General features: G+C 36.0%; 2 protein-coding genes across 4 annotated transcripts in view; one reads left to right on the top strand and one right to left on the bottom strand.

Moving 5' to 3' along the window:
• Positions 1-9,998: 9,998 nt before the first annotated feature.
• The window catches only part of LOC136037741 (ubiquitin carboxyl-terminal hydrolase calypso-like), a 94,475-nt gene continuing 85,008 nt past the window's right edge, over positions 9,999-19,465 (bottom strand). Inside the window, exons 8-9 of the mRNA XM_065720520.1 lie at positions 15,934-16,073; positions 9,999-10,176 (exon numbers count right to left, since the gene is read on the bottom strand). Coding sequence (XP_065576592.1) covers positions 10,089-10,176; positions 15,934-16,073 — 228 coding nt within the window. The 3' untranslated portion in view covers positions 9,999-10,088. The remainder of the gene's footprint in view (positions 10,177-15,933; positions 16,074-19,465) is intronic.
• LOC136037742 (inosine-uridine preferring nucleoside hydrolase-like) overlaps positions 18,116-19,465 on the top strand; it is a 29,819-nt gene continuing 28,469 nt past the window's right edge. For 2 of the 3 annotated variants that reach the window (XM_065720522.1, XM_065720525.1), the window contains exon 1: positions 18,681-18,908. The gene's annotated coding sequence lies outside the window, so the exon portion shown is untranslated. Of the gene's footprint in view, positions 18,135-18,680; positions 18,909-19,465 lie in introns of those variants that run through there. The other variant, XM_065720524.1, reaches the window with a different exon arrangement.

A 19,465-nucleotide genomic window follows, 5' to 3' on the forward strand; every position in this document is an offset into this window, starting at 1 on the left:
ATGATTTGTTGATCCCATTTTTTTTAGAAAGTAACGGGCTTGAAGATTATTTCTTCTCCTCTGAAGTGATGTGACGCCAAGCTCACAGTAGAGGGCTGGGGTGGGGGTGGTTTTTAAGCAGCCTAGAGCTCGTCGGAGAACTTGATTAAAAGCTGAATCAAGTTTCTGGAGGTTGTGCTTAGTTGCTTCCCTATAGAACATGCTACCATAGTCCAGTTTGCTGGTGATTGTTGCTCCAATTAGTTTTGAAACACAAGAATATGGGGCTCCTCTTTTAGAGAGGCAGATTGCATTGACAAAGTTTGCCCTACTTCTCAGGTTACCAACAAGATAGTCGATGTGGTTAGTCCATAGCAACTTTGAATCCAGTAAGACTCCTAGATAGCAAAATTTCTCTGCATGTTGGATGTCCACTCCTGCTAAAGACACAATGGGGGGTTGAGCATTTGTTCGATTTTTCCTTGAGAAAAGAACACTTACTGACTTCTCTGTTGAAAATGACATGTAGTTTTCCATTGTCCAATTTTCTAAGTAATACAGGGCTTTTTGGACTGAAGCCTTAAGGCATCCCCTATCTCGAGAGGAGGCAGCTACTGCAATGTCATCAGCATATAAGTATAGTTTACAACCCAGTATCGTATCTAAGTTTATATCGTGACAATATACTAAAAACAATAAAGGACTTAGTACCCCTCCTTGGGGGAGACCCACATTATTTGGAGCACTAAAAAAGCCAGACGAATGATTTTCTAAAGTTATTTCTATTTTCCTCTCAGTCAAGAAATTACCAATCCATTCCACGATTTGAGGGCTAATATTTAGCTTCTTTAGTTTTGCCATTAGAGTAGGGATATTCACTCTGTCAAATGCTGAAGTCATATCAAGGAAAACAGCTAGAGTTTCTTTTCCTAGGCGGAATCCCTGTTTTATTTGATTTTCAAGCCTCACAAGACAGTCTATTGTACTGCGTTGGGGCAGAAAGCCTAGTTGTTCTGGCTGAACTACTTTCTCAATTTCTGGTAGAACTTTCTTTTTTATCAGTCTCTCCATTAGCTTGCAGAGGCATGAAGTCAAGGCAATTGGGCGATATGATTTTGGGGATGTAGGGTCCTTTTGGGGTTTCAGGATTGGTATTATTGCAGCTTTTTTCCAAAGCGATGGGACATAACCTTCCTTGATGGACCTATTAAACAAAGTTAAGACAGAAGCCTTAAGCAGGGGGGACATGTTGGACAGCATCTCATTGTGAATCCTGTCTGGGCCCATAGCCCCTGGTTTTAATTTTTTAATAATCGTATCAATATCCTGTTCTACAAGTTCAATATCATTCTTAGGGAAGACCTGTGTAGGTTGCATAGTGGGTCGGTTTTGAGTAGAAAGTTGTGGAGGAATGTTTGCAATTAGATACTCTTTCAGAAGTTTTATTTTCTCGGGTGTTGTGGCGGCAGTGGTTCCGTTGTGTATCATGATGCCAGATATTGGGGAAGACCTTTGTCCAGTGTAGACTTTCCAGCTCCTCCACAACTCTTTGATTGATGTAGTCTTCGTAAACTTTGTCTCAATTAGAGTCTTCCATCCATTCTTGATTTCTTGGGGAACAATTTTCCTAAAGATGGCTTGTTTTGCATTCATTTCAATTTTGTTTGTAACTGTAGGATTTCTTCTAAACTTGTTTCTTGCCGTGTTTCGTTCCTTATAAGCTTTTTGGCATGCAGCATTCCACCCTGGTGTGGAGTTTCTAGATTTTCTTTTAAGTTTTACATACCCAAATACCCTTTCACTAGCATTCACCATAACTTGAGTTAACTTCTCATTAAGCTCCTCAACAGAGGTAGGTAGTTCAACATCCGTCAGATCCGAGTCTACCTCTCTCTGCCATTCAGGCCAGGACTCCTTGCGGAACTTCCAACTCACCGACTTCATTAACTGAAGTCTATAAGCAGAAAAATTAAGCACCGACATCACTGGGAAATGATCAGAGTCAAAGGGTGACGGTATAATAACCTCAAAGTCAACTGAAAGGTCTAAAGAAGCAATTGTTAAATCTATAGTAGAAGTCTTCCCATTTAAGGGGTTTAGCCTAGTACCTAGATCTATTGGAGTGATAAGACAAACCATATTTTGAGGATCAGTAATAAAATCTGCCAGTAAATTAGAATTATTATTTGGAGAAGATGTTGAGTCCCACATTGGGTTATGAAGGTTGAAGTCACCAGCAATTATTTTCCTCTCATTACATTTCTGAAAAGCATCTTTGAACTGTTTAAAATCAAAGTCAGTTGCAGTCCTGTTATAATAGTTGATAACGGATATCCAGTTATCCGTTCCATCCTCTTTGACAGATATAATCCCAATTTCATTTTTTCCTGGGGTAAAATCATCTACTATTTTAAACGGGATATTATCCTTAACTAAAGTCATAAGTCCTCCCCCTGGTCCTGTCTTCCTATCCCATCTAGCCATGCTATAGCCTTTAAAATTTGGGGAAGTTTTCTGTTCATTCAATAAAGTTTCCTGAATTAGTACAATATCTGGCTTACTCCTCACTAGAAGGTTTTTCAATTCTACTACCTTTGATTTTCCCATTCCCCTAATGTTTAGTTGGATTACCCTTGTAGTCATTCTTTGATTTTTTGTTTATGAACACGCTTATTTAATGTCTTTTTCTCTGGAGAGGACAAAATTTTCTTTGGAACAAAGATATCTTCATCCATACCATCCTCTGAGTCTGTTTCATTTCCAGAAACAAAGGATTCAGATTTCTTCAGTGAAGACAGGATCTTCTGTACCTCTGACTTCGAGCTTTTGCTTAACTTTACACTGGAAGCAATCAGTGAGCACAATGATGACACTACTGTGGTTAGTTGGTCTATTTTTTCTCTCAGTAAGACAACTTCCTTGTTAATTGGTTCCTGTATTTTTGCTTCTGGTGGGATTGAAGGGTGAACAAGGACTGGAAAATGTTCAAAGTTTAAAGCTGGTGGTGGTGTGTGCAGAGTCTTCCCTTTGGTGTCAGTGAAAGCTTGAACTGCATCTTTGAATGATATACCTTTTGTGACTGACGTTTTCAGAATTGCAGCTCTAAACTTGTAATCCTGGCACTCTTTACTGAGGGCAGTGTGCTGTCCATTACAGTTTGCACATCTTACTTTTTGTTCATTTCTGTTTTTGTTTAACTCAGGGCAAGCTGTCATGGGGTGATTATCTCCACAAATACCACAAGTATCTTTACCCCAACAGTTTAGAGAGTTATGGCCAAATTTCTGGCACTTGAAACATCTCAACGGTTTTGGTATGAACTGTTTCACCACAGTGAGGGCACTCCATATAGGAATTATTGTAGGAAAATCCATTTCTTGAGAGAAGTCAACATGTATAGTGTAGCTAGTGTATGGTTTACCATCTCTAGATGTGGGATGAGGGTTTAGTACAGTTGCCTTTGTAACCTGTTCTACTTGCTGAATCTCCTTACAGAGTTCTTCAGGAGTAGCTAAGTCCCTGGGAACGTATAGTACTCCTTTTCTGCTTGAGTATAGCATATTTTCTGGCTTCATTTCAAATTTGATCACTATATTATTCAATGTGAGATCCCTTATGCCTAAGATCTTATTAGCAATGTCTAGATTTTTTGGAACAACTTCAAGAGAGCCTCTAGGACCTATACGTGGGAGTATTTTCCCATAATCATTTCCTAGAGCTACAGCCAATCTACGCCCTAGATATCCAGCAGAAGTCTTTGATAGAGGGACTAACATACCCTTGTCATTAGTGTCAGTAATTTTTGTCATATCATGACCTTTAGCCAACAAATTTGGTACAGTGGGTCCACCTCTAACTCCCCCACAACCTCCACCCTTCCCAGGACTACCAGGAACCATTACTTCTTTCACGTGACAAGCTTACTTTGCAGAAAAAAAAAAAAAAAAAAAAAAAAAAAAAAAAAAAAAAAAAAAAAAAAAATTTTTTTTTTTTTTTTTTTTTTTTTTTTTTTTTTTTTTTTTTTTCTCCTCTAAAATTAGAAAGAAAAAACCTTTCTTTCTCTTTCTTCTAAAGTTCTGGTCACGCTCAGTATTGCCAGAAATTCAAAATCAATTTTTGTTTCCCGACTAAAATTGTGCTACAAGATACTAATTGACGCCATCTGAATAGAAGTTTAAAAGTTCGTTGCAGCAAGCACTAAATTTTCGGCACACTAAAACTTGAAAAGGATTTCAAGTCTGAAGGAGTAAGAAAAACCCTGTTGTTTTATTTTTGTAAGTTATTATTTTATTTGTTTAGAACTACATACTGTTATAAATTAGAGAAAAGTTTTCTTTTCTTTCCTCCTAGATTGCTTCCATGGTTTAGCATTGTCGATGCTTTGAAATAAAAGTGCTAGTTTTCCCGCTAAAATTGTGTCGCAGGGTATTGATTTGTACCAACCTTGGTGATGACTAGAAAAACAATGACTGGATTCTAATATGTCTGTTAATCGTTTAAAATTTGTAATCCCGTTTCTAAAATTGAAAAAAAACTTTCTTTCTTCTAAATGTTTTCTCATGCCCAGCATTACCAACGCTTTGAAATAAACTGCACCAACTTTCCGATCAAAATTGTCTTTAAGATATCAATTTGTACCATTTGAACATTAGGCTAAAAATTCCCCATAACAAGAAGAAAATTTCCGATAAACTAAAACTTGAACAGATTTCCGAGTCTGAAAGGATTAGGTAAGACCCAAACGTACCGGAAAAATTGTTTTGTTCCGAGAAATTATGATTATGCCAAATTATACAAAGAGCTCTCATTTGTACCTAATACAATCGTACCGGGCTGGCAAAGTTGGTCAGGCTAATGAGGATTGCTATGTTACTACTAGGCAAAGAAATTCAGGGCAAGTCTTTTGTTTTGTTATAACCAGCGTTAATTAGTCCATCTTCAAAAGAAAGTCATTCATGTCGCTAGCAACTTTCATTTTATACCATCATATGCGTAACAAAAGGGCGCATTTGAATTTTTTTTTTTTTAGATTTTTTAGCTAAAATTCATGCTCAAGTGAATAGAATTAAAATGAGCTACGTCATCAAATTACCCCTAAAGTAAATTCTTTTGTTCGTTTACTTTGAAAATTAGTATGTTATTTCAGATTTTGAACTCTTTGGTTTTCGATGGGTGGAAAACGCTTGGTTTATCCCCTTCTTTTGCGGATATTCATGAGTTCCAAAATTGTGCCGTGATTTATGTACCCACAAAAGCGTTTTAAGAATAGCAGCAATCGAAGAAAGGGATACATTTTATTTTTATTTAATGTATTTAAAAATCCACCAATAAAATGGTAAAGGAGATAGAGTATGACTGAAAAAAACAAACAAAAGCACAACAAATATATAATTACTTTTAACAAAACACCATGTACAGTAAGCAAATATAGCCTCATATTAGCCATATAAAACGTAGAAAACTGAATTACAAAATAGAGAAGAACACTTATCCATGAATATTCTAACAATTCATTCATGATTAATTTAACTATTGTCCTTTTTTTCAAGAATTGATGGTGCCCCCACAGTATATTCCCCCAGCGAATATTTTTAGAACTACTATCTTTACTATACAGGAAACATTTTCATTGGAGAGTTACCTCTGAAGTAGATTTTTGCATCAGCCAGCTTCGAACCCATAATTCTGTGAATCAAGTGCTCCCTATGTGAATTTCCCAAATAATTTGAAATCATAAAACCGCCTTGCAATCTTCCACGATCGCAATAATCATACAGGCAAATGTCTAGTTATAATTGTTTGGCATTAAGTAGCGTAATATAGACCACTATCAAGTATCACAACCACCCGTTCACAAAAACATGCCGGTAAATACATGGAATTATACCTGTAAACACATTCAATCAATGCTCAACTGCAAAGATATGGATGGGTTAAGGCACAACTCTGAATTTCTATGATTTTTTATCTAAAACAAGTTTAAAAAAAAACCTTTCAAAATAAGTAGGGGGCCATATTAAAACCTGATACGATCAGAAATATAGTCCTTCATTAAAAAAAAAAAAAAAAAATCTCAATGAAAATATGAAAGCCAAATACGAAACAAAAATTCAAAAAATAAATCACGTCAAATACAAAGTTAAAAGATTCTTCCATAAACGAATCAATGGATTCTAAAACGAACAGAGATATAAATAATCCAGTCAAACTTAAAACGATGAGAAATTACTGCAAAAGGAAGCAGAGCTACCGCGATTTTTACATATGGTTGAGAGATTCAGAACACGAAGGGAATAGTTGCGTTTGGAAAATGGTCAAAAGTTTTCAGCCAGAATATTCATGTAGCTAGGTTGTCCAAATTTAAAAAGACAAAATATGACTAATCAGTTAGTCGCACGATTTTAAAATTAACCTATATCCAGAACGAATCAATTAACTGAAGTAACAATGTATATAATCTTCTCAGTTTTTTTTTTCAGTTCAACCATTCATGGAGAGGTACATTCTATTATAGAGAGTTCATTTCCTAGTCATAAATCTGACTAGGACTAAGGCTAAATAAAGTATTAAATCTGTAGCAAAACTATGAACATCCATATTTATTTTTATACAATAATGCAAAAAAAGGTCTCTTCAGACCTTTACATCACACGAGTTTGCTATTTGAATTATTACTTTGCTAATACTTTTTTTTAAAGACCGAAATAATCTTTCCACTTAAAACAGTCACCAAAAAATTCTCCAGCTGAAAACAAGAATTCAAAGGTATTACCAAAATTTTCAAACGCATAATTGTTTTCCAAAATTTTGAACTAAGCAATGAAAACACGCTTTTTTGACGCACACAATCGGAGCTACATGATACCTATCAAAGGCCATAGCGTTATTTGCACTGTGTAGAAAACAAAATGTATTTACACAATTTCTCTTTAATCGATAAAACACACTTTAAACTTCAAAAATGAGTTACAATTTCTTACAAAAAATAGAAAAAAGGAGACGAAAAAAAATTGACTTACCCAGGTTAATCTTATGCCTGTTTTCTCTCAAACAAGAATGTAACCTATCTATATTATCTTTCATTGATGTCTAGGTAGCCTAAGCCTAGGTAAAGACTGAAATGAGCCCTATGTCTTGTTTATTTATTTTTTCCCAGGGGTCATAGTATCGAGCTAATGATTTTAGACTTCGGAGTGGGGCTCATTCAATTAGTAATTGATAATTCTAGTGTCTTTTTCAAGTTTAACGTGATCGGAGAGCAACCATCCTCCCTCCAAGGCTCTTTTAGTGGCCCTCCGTCCAAAATTTGAGGTAGCCATTTTGTTCTATAGTTGAAAGGTCCAATAACTATACACCTGGTGATAACATACCCATTACAGCCCTTGGGGCAAGGGCTGTAAGTTCTGAGAGTTACCCACTGTTTACAATAGGAATTGGGGCATGTTGGACCTTGTGTCTTGAAAAAAGGTTAAGGGTATTAAGGTGAAACTCTCAGGATATGTTGAGAACGTTTTGGAAAGTTCATGCGGATGTAGAACTAAATCAAAAGGCACTATTTGCATACGCGATCGAGCTTGTTGACCAAGACGTTGTAGTTCTCTTTGGAATAGTCTGCGAGGTAGTTTGGTTCAATTGAAAGGAATTCCATGTCGGTGATATTTCAAAACTGTGATAGGTGGGGATTTACCACGATGAAAATTGTCCCTTCTGAAATTCCCACGAAATTCAAAATTGAGCAGCCAAAAAGAAAATAAGACAAATAAAAAGAATGAAGAAAAGAACGGATTCTGGAATATTCTACTTATATTTCAAAAAATACCCAAAATATCCTATAGGATTTCTTTTAATTTTTCTTTTCGTGTTTTGGGGGCTGGCGGTAGATTGTTCTGCTTGATTCCTAGCCATTGAATTAAAAAAAAAAAAAAAAAAAAAAAAAAAAAAAAAAAAAAAAAAAAAAAAAAAAAAAAAAAAAACTCTTAAAGGTATTTCACGTGGGAAAACCTTCTTATGTACGCCTAGTGGACGCGTCTTTGGTCACAAGGGATAAACCGATATCATTTACTATATATATATTGGTGCAAACAACCCCTATTTACCTCAGCCAGGACTGAACCAACCCCAATCAACTTGAATCCCAGTGCAACTCAACCTCTATTTAATTTACCCCATGCAACTCAATCCCCATTGGGTAAATTTGCTGGGGTTGACCATATCTGAAAGAAAAAAGCTAATAGAATATATTCTCAACGGTATTACATGCCCAATTCATGGTATCTTCATTCGCAGGACATTTCATGACGCTTCGATAGGTCATCTGAACATCTTCCAGAAGGGTGCTGATCCGCCGTGCTGCGTTCTGAAAATCCACGTTCAGTATATTTATCATTTAAAAAAATGCTATAAAATATGGATGCACCTTGGTGAATGGGTGACTTTGGAAGGGGTGAATCTAGATGGCTTCTTCTTCATTTATATGGTCATAGTCAGGTAGGGCTGCTTGACCTACGAAAAATAATAAAAGGTTGAACACCTGCTGAGGAATTCTCACAGCAAAGAGCACGGCCACATCTGACTCTCCGTTAACACTGAAATGCAAAGATAAAGCAATTGAACATCAGCTTTTATCAAATTGAAACCAATCTGGCGTAGTAGGGAATACTATATGCACTTGAAGCTCCGCGTCATGAACAGCAATGTGATATGCATTCTTCTCAATGCAAGTGAAGGCTAGAAACTAAATGTCCAACTGAAGAAATGCGACCTAACCTTTGAAAACATGTGCCTTAGAAGAATACTGAACACATCATGACAGGAAAAGGTCACCAACATAAGAGGTTGCCATTAAACCGGCCAACCATTAGTTGCTGACCTTTTGAAAAGTAGGAGATGGACGTATCTAGGCCACGTCCTTCGAATGCCAAAGGATCGATTCCCATGTACATTTTATGAGTAGTGCCCTGAAGAAACACAAAAAAAGGTCGTCCAAGACGCACCTTGTAACGGCAGTATAAACAGGATCTGAGAAGAAGAGAGATGTTTCTTCAACCACAATGGGAGGACCTCACGGCTGCAGCTCTGTGATGTATGGCGAAGTTTCGTAGACGCCCTATCCGCCATTCCTAGTTATGGAAGATATAAGGTAAACGATCTCTCATAACTGGTCACTGACACAATCGCTAATAATATTTGATAGGCAACTTTTACGTTTGCGAAGACCCCTTTATTTCCACATTACGCAATTAATTTTAACACATCTATAGGTTTCTTTAAGGAGATGTGTAGGCATTGAATTATTTTTTTCAGGTCTTGTAGTTTGTGGAACAACTGAAAGGTATCTAAATGATCACAATAATTTACTTTTATTGCTACTTACTTTTATTTTCAAAAAATGGTGATGAAGATATAGGACAAATAAAAATGTTGGATTCAATTTGCTTAGATTTACTGTCAACTGCTCCCTCTACTTTATTTTAATGAAAATAAAAGTTCAAGATTACAAAATCATTACAGCCGTTAAATTATTTATTTGAGATTTTGCACCCCTAAAATTTCTGTGTCCGGGGCAAGTGCCCTTCTGTCCCCCTAAAACTGCCACTGACGATGGGTTAGAAAACCGCACTACCCTGCTTTCAACTGAGCTTTCACTACCCTGCTTTCAACGACCAGGGTATAGACGAGTCAGGAAGCTTTCCCCCGGAAAACCGACTAAATTCCAACTAAAAATCGGCTAGTTATATTTTCAGGTAGCAAAACTAGCACTGGCAACTCTGTATTGAGCAGGTAGGTCTACTAGCGACACAATTCTGCTGTCATCACCCTCCCCTACTTTCAAAAGTACCTGGAGAGCTTAGGGTAGGACAAAGGCGCAAAATCATTAAATATTTAATGGCAGTAGTCATTTTCTATTCGACACTAGCGTCAGTTCCACTCTTCATAAAATTTCCATATCTAGCTTAGCGTTAAAACTTAACCACATTTCAGACTAATTAGACTAAAAGAATAAATGAAAATCCCTATAATTTTGATATTTTCGTAAAACGGTTTTATTATAATAAACGAAAAGCAGAAACAAATGGACAAATTTTACAAAAATTAGAACTAATCAACTATCATTTTCCCGTTGGTTTAGTTTTTTTGCCTTTCGGAAGTACTTTCTTTGCTATCTTCTTCCCTTCATTGGCGTCATTGGGCGACAGCCTGTGGAAATAGAAATAAAGATAAATAATAATATAATATCTAATAAATAATAGATAAATAATAAAAAATAAATAAAAATAATAGATAAATAATAAAATAAATAATATAAATAATAATATAAATAATATAAATTATATAAATAAATAACGATATAAATATCAATAACGATTTGAGTATTTTTTCCAGAACGACTTTCTTTTGAAGAGAAAACACTTCCAAATTAAAACCACTCAAAAACCTCCGAATTTATTGATATTTTTAGATTTGGTTTGGATATTTGTTTGAGGTCTTATGGTTATTTGATTATGGTTATAGATATTGATATTATTTGATTATTATTTGGTATGGTTATTTTTTGATTATAGTTATGGTTATTTGAGGATTGATGGTTATTTGAGGTTTGATGGTTATTTGAGTCTTATTGAATTCTTGGTTTGAAATCATTCGGTATTTTCCTGCTTAGCTTGTGATTTTGGGAATTTTTGAGGTGAGAGATTTGATCTTTTTTTCTCTCCCCCCCCCTGTTCCTTCCTGGCCATAGAGCATTATGGGGGAGACTATGTCTAAGTTGTTTTAGTTGTAAATTTATTGTTAGATAGGCCAATTCTAAAAAAATGACTGAAAAAAACTGTGAGCTCCGTGCTTAAAATCAAAATTTTAATCAGTAGTTTAAAAAAGAAACTGGCAAGAACTAAAACTATTGACCAAATTTGGTTATGCGATATTTTCATCTTCTTCCCTAAAATATTTACTAAAAAATTCGCGAAAAATGTTTTTGAATTACTTACAGTCAAAAAAAGATGTAGTAAAACGACCCTGAGAAAAATAAAGTACGAAAAGAACAACAAAAAAACAAAGTGGTAATGTCTTAATTGTTTAGGAAGACCAAGCAAAAAATGGATGAGTTGTCAAAAATGGATGCGTTTCCGTCGTCAGAGGAGTAATGCCCAGGGACGTCAATTGAAGCTGGATAGGATGAGGGGGGAAGCAATAGGCCCCCTTTAGATTTTCAAAAATATCTCTTTTCGGTATTTAACTGAAAAATACATTTTTTGTGTGTTTCCACTCAAAATACTATTTTGATAACCCCCTTACCCAACCCTCTTACATTTTCACATATCAACATCCCCGGAGAGGTCATAGATGCACAGCAACTAATCTGGAAGTGGCTAGAATTTTCTCTGTCTACGCCTACTCCGAGGCAATAATTTTTAATCAGAGATAAAAGATGCAGTCACTTTAAAAAACACATAGCCTTTGGCGAAAAAAATGCAACATGTAATCGTGATGCGGAAAAATCACAAGCAAAATATCACAGAAACAGGGTTGCCACTCCAGCAAAATACCACAGAAGAACTGAAAAATAAAACGAAGTAAAAAATGTGATTGCTGGGGATTAGAGTAGTCACAGTTCGATTCACTAGTACTGAATTCAGTACTAGTTGTGTTTGAATAGTCAAACACAACTAGTACTGTCGTTTGTAAACCAGTTGTGGTTTACAAAACTAGGCGATTCTCAGTGATTTTTTTTTCAAAGTAGTGGCATCTATGAACTTACGCGGCCGCAGAGCTGAATAAAACTTTTTAATAAAGCTTTTTGATTTTAATAAACTTTGTAATTCTCATTAAGTAGTGGTTTAGTCTTTGATCTCCTTTTTGTATTTTCTTGTTGACGTGTTTTATTGTTTAATTATTATATTTTTATCGTTTTTAAACATATTTGAAGTTTGACCATATTTAATTGTTTACTTTTATCTTAAAATGTATAAACAAGATTCTTTACAGCATTTGTTAAAATATAGCCATTTTTTTAAATAAAAAGATTTTCCATCTTCTTCCGTGGCCTTTGGAATGTTTCCACTTCTTTTATTGAAATCATTCCTGAAAGCCAGCATTTTCCCAATGTCCCAGCCCCCTCACCCTCCATTTAAGATATTCTGTCTTGTATGAGCATACACTGAGTCCTATAGTCGTCAACATGCTAAAATAATTAAACAGTTGTTAAAACAATTAACGAACTGTAAGTAAAGAGCGACCCGGGTCAATAGTAATCGAAACTCTAAAAAACAGAATTTAAATTCCAACAGATATATCCAAAGAATCAAATTTTTATGCTGATTTCATATATAAATATATATATATATATATATATATATATATATATATATATATATATATATATATATATATATATATATATATATATATATATATATATATAGTTTCGTTAAATTTAGTGTTACTATCAAAGGTTATGAGCCTAAGAAAATTTGCTAGAATTTAGAAAAAAGAGAAAACACCTTCTGAAAGTCAAAGAATCTTAATGAAAATCACACCATCAGATTCAGGGTATCAGAGAACCATACTATAGAGGTCTAAAACTCCTATCTACAAAAATGTGCGATTTTGTATTTTTTGCCAGAAGAAAGATCACGGATGTATGTTTATTTATTTTTATTTTTTACCCAGGGGTGATCATATTGACCTATTGGTCCTGAATATCGGGAGAGGGCTCATTCGAACGGATATTAAAAAGTTCTAGTGCCCTTTTTAAGTGACCAAAAAATGGGCGGGGAACTAGGCCCCTTCCCCTACCCCCTTTTCTCAAAATCGTTCGATCAAATTGTGAGATAGCCATTTGATTCAGCATAGTTGAAAGGCAGAATAACTACACTTTTGGAGATATCACGACCTCCCAGAGCCCCTGGGGAAAGGCCTTTAAGTTACAAAATTTGCCCATTGTTTATGTGTAGTATTTGTTATTGGGAAGTATGCATACATTTTTCGGGAGGGAGGGGGAAGGGTAAATTTTCTTATGGTGGGATTTTCCACGAGGAAAATTTTCCATGGGGAGGGGAATTCCCATAGGGTAAATTTTCCAGGAGATATTTTACAAAGGGGGAATTTGACATAATTCCTACACGAAGTTCTTCTGATGTCTAGCTTTCTCTTTGCCGACTCAATTTTACGCGTGAAGATGTTAAGGGTAACTGTCCAGAGTAAATTTTCACCAGGATTGAATTGTCTAAAGAATAAATTCATGGAGAGGAGAGATTTTTCCGTGTAGGTGTAGCCATATTTCCTAGCATTATTAAAAAAACAATCAGAAATTATATTTAGAAAAAAAAGTTTTTTCAACTGAACATATATTATTACGTATATAAGGGGTGTTTCTCCTCCCCAACAGCTCACTTTTTACGCTAAAGTTTGAATTCTATCCAAATTCTTTAAGAACGACTCCTGAAACACGTTTAGAGCAATAAGAAGTTTTTTTTTAAGTACTAAAGAACTTCAGCGTAAAGAGGGAGGTATTGAGGAGGAGCACCCCCCACCTCATTTACTCAAAAATTTAGGTTCGTTTTACGTTTTAATGTTGCTCCTTACTTTTAATGTTGCTCCTTACTTTTAATTGAAAAAAACTTGTTTTTTTTCAATTTAATAATTATCAGAGCTTAATACATTGCAATTATATAGGTTATAGTAAAATATTATTAGTATAAACGAAACGAAATATTAAAATATAAAAGAAACAATTAAACAATTAAAAATAATGCCTTTAGAGCCCTTAATTTAGGTTCCCAAGGAATTATTTTATGCATAATTATTGCTGTTATGAAGAAAAAAAAATGCTTAATTCCCAAATAAAACTTAAGAAATTTTTATAGAAGTCATTCCTGATAGCCAACATGTTGCCAATAATTCAGCCCCTCCTCCTCCATTCAGCAGATCTGATCTGGTTAGAGCTATCCTGAGCCTTATATTACAACGTGTTAAGTTGTAGTAATATATAAAATTATAAAATACTAATAGTACACATAAAGTAAAATCTATATATATAAAAATAAGTTGTTTGTTTGTGTGTGTCTGTTGACTGACGTCATGTTTGTGTGTCGACTGACGTCATTGTAAGGATTGAGCATTATGCCGTCATGAAGTTGTTTGTCGACTGACGTCATGTTTGCTGACTGACGAAATTACAGACCGGGACACCGGAACACAAATGACGACCGGGACACAGGGACACAGGGAATATAAATGACGACCGGGACACAGGGATACAATTACAACGGAGACGCCGGGGGGCACAGGGGGATATATAAATGACGACCGGGACACAGGGAATGTTTGATTAGCAATCACCATCAACAAAGCTCAAGGGCAATCATTAGAATAATGAGGTATTGATCTGAATACGGATTGTTTTTCCCATGGACAACCGGGATCCAACTGACGACCGGGACACAGGGAATATAAATGACGACCGGGACACTGAAAGAGAAATTACAGACCGGGACACCGGGACACAAATGACGACTTGGACACCGGGACACAAATGACGACCGGGACACAAATGACGACCGGGACACAGGGAATATAAATAACGACCGGGACACAGGGACACAGGGAATGTTCAATTAGCAATCACCATCAACAAAGCTCAAGGGCAATCATAAGAATAATGAGGTATAGATCTGAATACGGATTGTTTTTCCCATGGACAAATGACGACCGGGACACCGGGACACAGGGAATATAAATGACGACCGGGACACTCAAAGAGAAATTACAGACTGTGACACCGGGACACAGGGAATATAAATGACGACCGGGACACAGGGACACAACTACAACGGGGACGCCAGAGGGCACAGGGGGGATATATAAATGACGACCGGGACACAGGGAATGTTCGATTAGCAATCACCATCAACAAAGCTCAAGGGCAATCATTAGAATAATGAGGTATAGATCTGAATACGGATTGTTTTTCCCATTGACAACTGGGACACAAATGACGACCGGGACACAGGGAGTATAAATGACGACCGGGACACTCAAAGAGAAATTACAGACGAGACACCGGGACACAAATGACGATCGGGACACAGGGAATACAAATGACGACCGGGACATTCAAAGAGAAATTACAGACTGGGACACCGGGACACAAATGACGACCGGGACACAGGGAATATAAATGACGACCGGGACACAGGAACACAACTACAACGGGGACGCCGGGGGCACAGGGGGGATATATAAATGACGACGGGGACACAGGGAATGCTTGATTGGCAATCACCATCAACAAAGCTCAAGGGCAATCATTAGAATAATGAGATATAGATCTGAATTCGGATTGTTTTTCCCGTGGACAATTATATGTTGCATGTTCAAGAGTCAGTAAACCTAACAATCTATTTATATGCACAGACAATGGGACAGCGAAGAATGTTGTATATTCGCAAGTTTTACGTAGTTAAAAACATATATATATATATATATATCTATCTATCTATATCCACAGGTGGGACACAGGGACACAACTACAATGGCGCGTTACCACTTACGTGCGCTGGGGGGCTTGGGGGGGCGCGAAGCGCCCCCCCCCCCAACAGCTAGTATTAATATATCAATCAATTTAGCAGGATAAGTTATACCAGAAGCCACCCTTAGCTAAAAAAAAGTGCAAATCAATGCCGTTTCCAGGCAAAATTTATATAAACAAATTTTGATGATTTTTAAAGTTTTTTGGAAACCCTATCCGAAAAAAACCCCTCCCCAACCAAAATCCTGATTATGCCTTTAGTGCAAGCATGCTATTTTGGGATAGGCCAACTGAACTAACGTGACATTACTCCAGTATCAACCTAGAGTTAGACATACATAATGCAAATATCTGGGTGGGGCAATTTTCCTCTATGCCCAATCCCAAATGACACCCTGGGCCTTGCTTCTCTTATCAGTTAGACTTACTTTTTCAACTTGGTTTTTTTCCTGTCCTTTTCGATTACTTGCTGTTCAACCATTTCAGCAAGTGTCCCTTGCTCAGCCAGCATTGACAAAAAGGTGCAAATAAAATCATCGTAATCATGCGTCCGTCGACAGTCATCAATCTAAAAAAAAAAAATATATATGTATATATATACATATATTCAACGCAGATAACTTCGAAGACCACACTGCCTTTTTATGAAAAAAATATAACAGTTCAAAATAGGGATGAAACCTTTTAATCTACAGTGAAACAAATATAAATTTTTTAACTGAATATTTCGGACACATATACAGTGTCCATCATCAGCAGTAAAACTAAAAGACATCAATAAAAACAACAAAATTTATACCCAATAAACTAATTACATATAGTTTATTGCTCTTATTTTTTCAATGCAACAGCAGAAGCATTAGTTTTAAGGCTGATGATGGACACAGTATGTGTCCGAAATATTCAGTTAAAATTTTTATATTTGTTTCACTGTCGATTGAAAGGTTTCATCCCTATTTTAAACTGTTATATTTTCAAAATATTCAACCAGTACCAAATCCATGTTTGAGACAGATTATGGCTACATTTCAGGCTCAACAAAAAGTAACTACAATTTACGAAAAAGTAACTTTTTTCGATCTAGCTGACGTTAAGTAGTAGCTGGAAGAACAGAAAAGTAACAAGGGAGTTTGATTAAAAATAGGCTCCCTTTTTGATACCTCACTCTTCCTGCTAAAGCTTTTTAAAAAAAAGAAATTTTAATTTAAAATAGTAATTTTAAAATAGTAATTTTAAAAAAGATTCTTATTGTTCTAAATAAACGACCCCTGTGTTTCAGGAGACGTTTTTAATGAGGCGGGACAAAAAATCAAACGTTACTTTAAAGAGCGAGGTACTGAAAAGGTGGCAAACCCTCTCATATTCGTAATAATTCTGTTCGTTTTAAGTTTTAATGTAGCCCCCTTACTTTCAGTTTAAAGAAAAACTTGTTTTTTATTTTATTTCTGATGAGTTTCTAAATAATCCGGAGAAATCTGGCTCCCCCTCCACGGAAAGACCCTCTAGACAATTCAATCCCGGTGAAAATTTACCTTGGACAATTATCATTAACATCTCCCCATAAAATTAAGTCGGAAAAGAGAAAGCAAGACAAGTAAAAAGAAACTCGAATAGGAATTCTGGCAAATTCCCTCAGTGAAAAATTTTTTCTGAAAAGTTCACCTCCCGGAAACTTCCTTCCCCACGGAAATTTCTCCCCATGGAAAATCCCTCCAGCAGAAAGTTCACCCTTCCATCCTCCAACCAAAAAAGGTGTAAATACTTCCTTATAAAAAATACTATAGCCAACTTGAATAATGGGCAAACTTCATAGCTTAAATACCTTTTCCTGGGGGCTGTAAGGGGTCCAAAGACATAGATATTGGGCCTTTCAACTATGCCGAACAATATCGCTATCTGAAAATTTTGATGAAAAATTCTGGAGAAAAAGGCGAGTGAGAGGGGGGCTAGAGGCCCTCCAAACTTGTTGGTCACTTGAAAAGGGCACTATAACTTTTAATTTCCGTTTGAATTAGTTTATTTCCAGTCATTCTAGGACCACTGATTCCATGCGACCACCCCGAGAAAAAAGCCAAATAAACCGTCGTCTTTCTTTTTGGCAAAAAAGCCAAAATTCCACATTCTGTAAGACGGGAGCTTGAAAATTCTACAGTAGGGTTCTCTGATACGCTGAATCTGATGGTGAAATTTCCATGAAGATTCCTTGAGTTTTAGGAAGTCTCTCCCCCTTATGAAAATCAGACAATTTTTTTCAGGCTTGCTGCCTTTGATGGGTAAAACTAAACTTAACAAATCCTATATATTTGGAATCAGCATAATAGCCTAAACTTTAATAACCCGCTTTATAGAGTTTCGGTTACTATTAATCTGCACCTCTCCTCATTTACAGTTTGTTACCAGAAACTGTTTGATTAGTGTTGTAAATCAAACAGAGGATGCAAAGTATGATTTTACAAAAATACTAAATCCCTTAGATCGGATTAAACAGGAATAGAAGTCTCGTTGTTAAAACCCGTTGCGTCACAGGTACGAATTTGTGACTCTCATTATAAAACAAGTTTTTCCCACTGACCAGCACCGAATTTCAAATTTGCTATTAAACAGCACAAGTGGATAATAGTCCAGGCTTGTAAGTTAAGTTAAAATAAATTTATTTTACTTTTAATCATATTCTTTTTTTTATTCTGACGTACACCCCTAAAGCATATTCCGTCGGAGATGGCAGGGCTAGTTTCAATAGGTTACTCTCTTGCCCGTCGGAAGTGCAAAAAATTGCAAATCTAGCAATATTCATAACCCGACGGTTAAGTGTTGCCACCCCGAGTGATATCGCTATGTATAGTGATTTTTTATTTTACTGAAAAATCACTAAATCAGCACATAAATCACTAGATTATTGAATAAAATCATTAAATCAACCAAAAAACACTAAATCTATTTTTTTTCACCGGGTGGCAATCCTGGCTCAAAACCAAGGAAAGTCCACTTTGCAGTGAATTACTGTGCCATACTGTGACGCAGGATGGCAGAAATGCGCAACATGTGGTGCTCTAGGTTGTGCACCACACGACCTAGAGTTTACAACCCCTCGGCCCAGCCTCTTGTGGCAACAAGCCAAAGTCTCGTTTTATTTTTGTTCTGTGCATAGAAAGTGATCTAGTACATAACTTTTAGATTTGTCATAGTTCTGCTGAATCGCGTAAGAAGAATGTAGAAAAATCCAAAAAGAATTGTGATAAAAAAGAGAAATTTTGACATGGACCTCCACCTATCTTTATTCAATGCAACATTGATATTTATCAAATAGATGATAAGATGAGAATGTGATATGCTTCCGGTATACTTCAGTCGATAAAAACATATGCAGAGTAAGGATTAAGAGGATTGCATATTGGAGTCAGAGGTTAGTTATTTCTTATTTGTTCTCTCGTTTCTGAAGTTTTTTCGAATGACTCCGGACTGTTTTCACCGCAAATAATGGGTCTAGGGGTCTCCTCCCTTCAGTATCACATTATTTACGCTTAAATCTCGCTCTGACGGCACCAGTGTTTCCAGGATGGGTTAGTTTCTGTGACTTGGGCTTGTGAAAATTGAACTTGGCTAACGAAATAAAACCCATTAAGTAAATTAAATAAAAAAACAAAACAAGTTTTTTAAGCTGAAAGTAAGGAGAGACATTAAAACTTAAAACGAATAGAAATTACTTCGTATATAAAAGGGACTGCTTCCTCATCAAAGCCCCGCTCTTTACGCTAAAGTTTGATTCTTTCTCTCAACTCTACTTTTTAAAACAGTAAAAAACTTTAGCGTAAAGAGCGGGGCGTTGATGAGGAAGCAGCCCCTTTCATATACGAAGTAATTTTTGTTTGTTTTAAGTTTTAATGTCGCTCCTTACTTTCAGTTAAAAAAACTTGTTTTTTTTTTATTTAATTTCTGAACGTTTTTGAATGAATGCATGTT

Source organism: Artemia franciscana, chromosome 17 (assembly GCF_032884065.1).
Source record: "Artemia franciscana chromosome 17, ASM3288406v1, whole genome shotgun sequence".
Taxonomy (NCBI): domain Eukaryota; kingdom Metazoa; phylum Arthropoda; class Branchiopoda; order Anostraca; family Artemiidae; genus Artemia; species Artemia franciscana.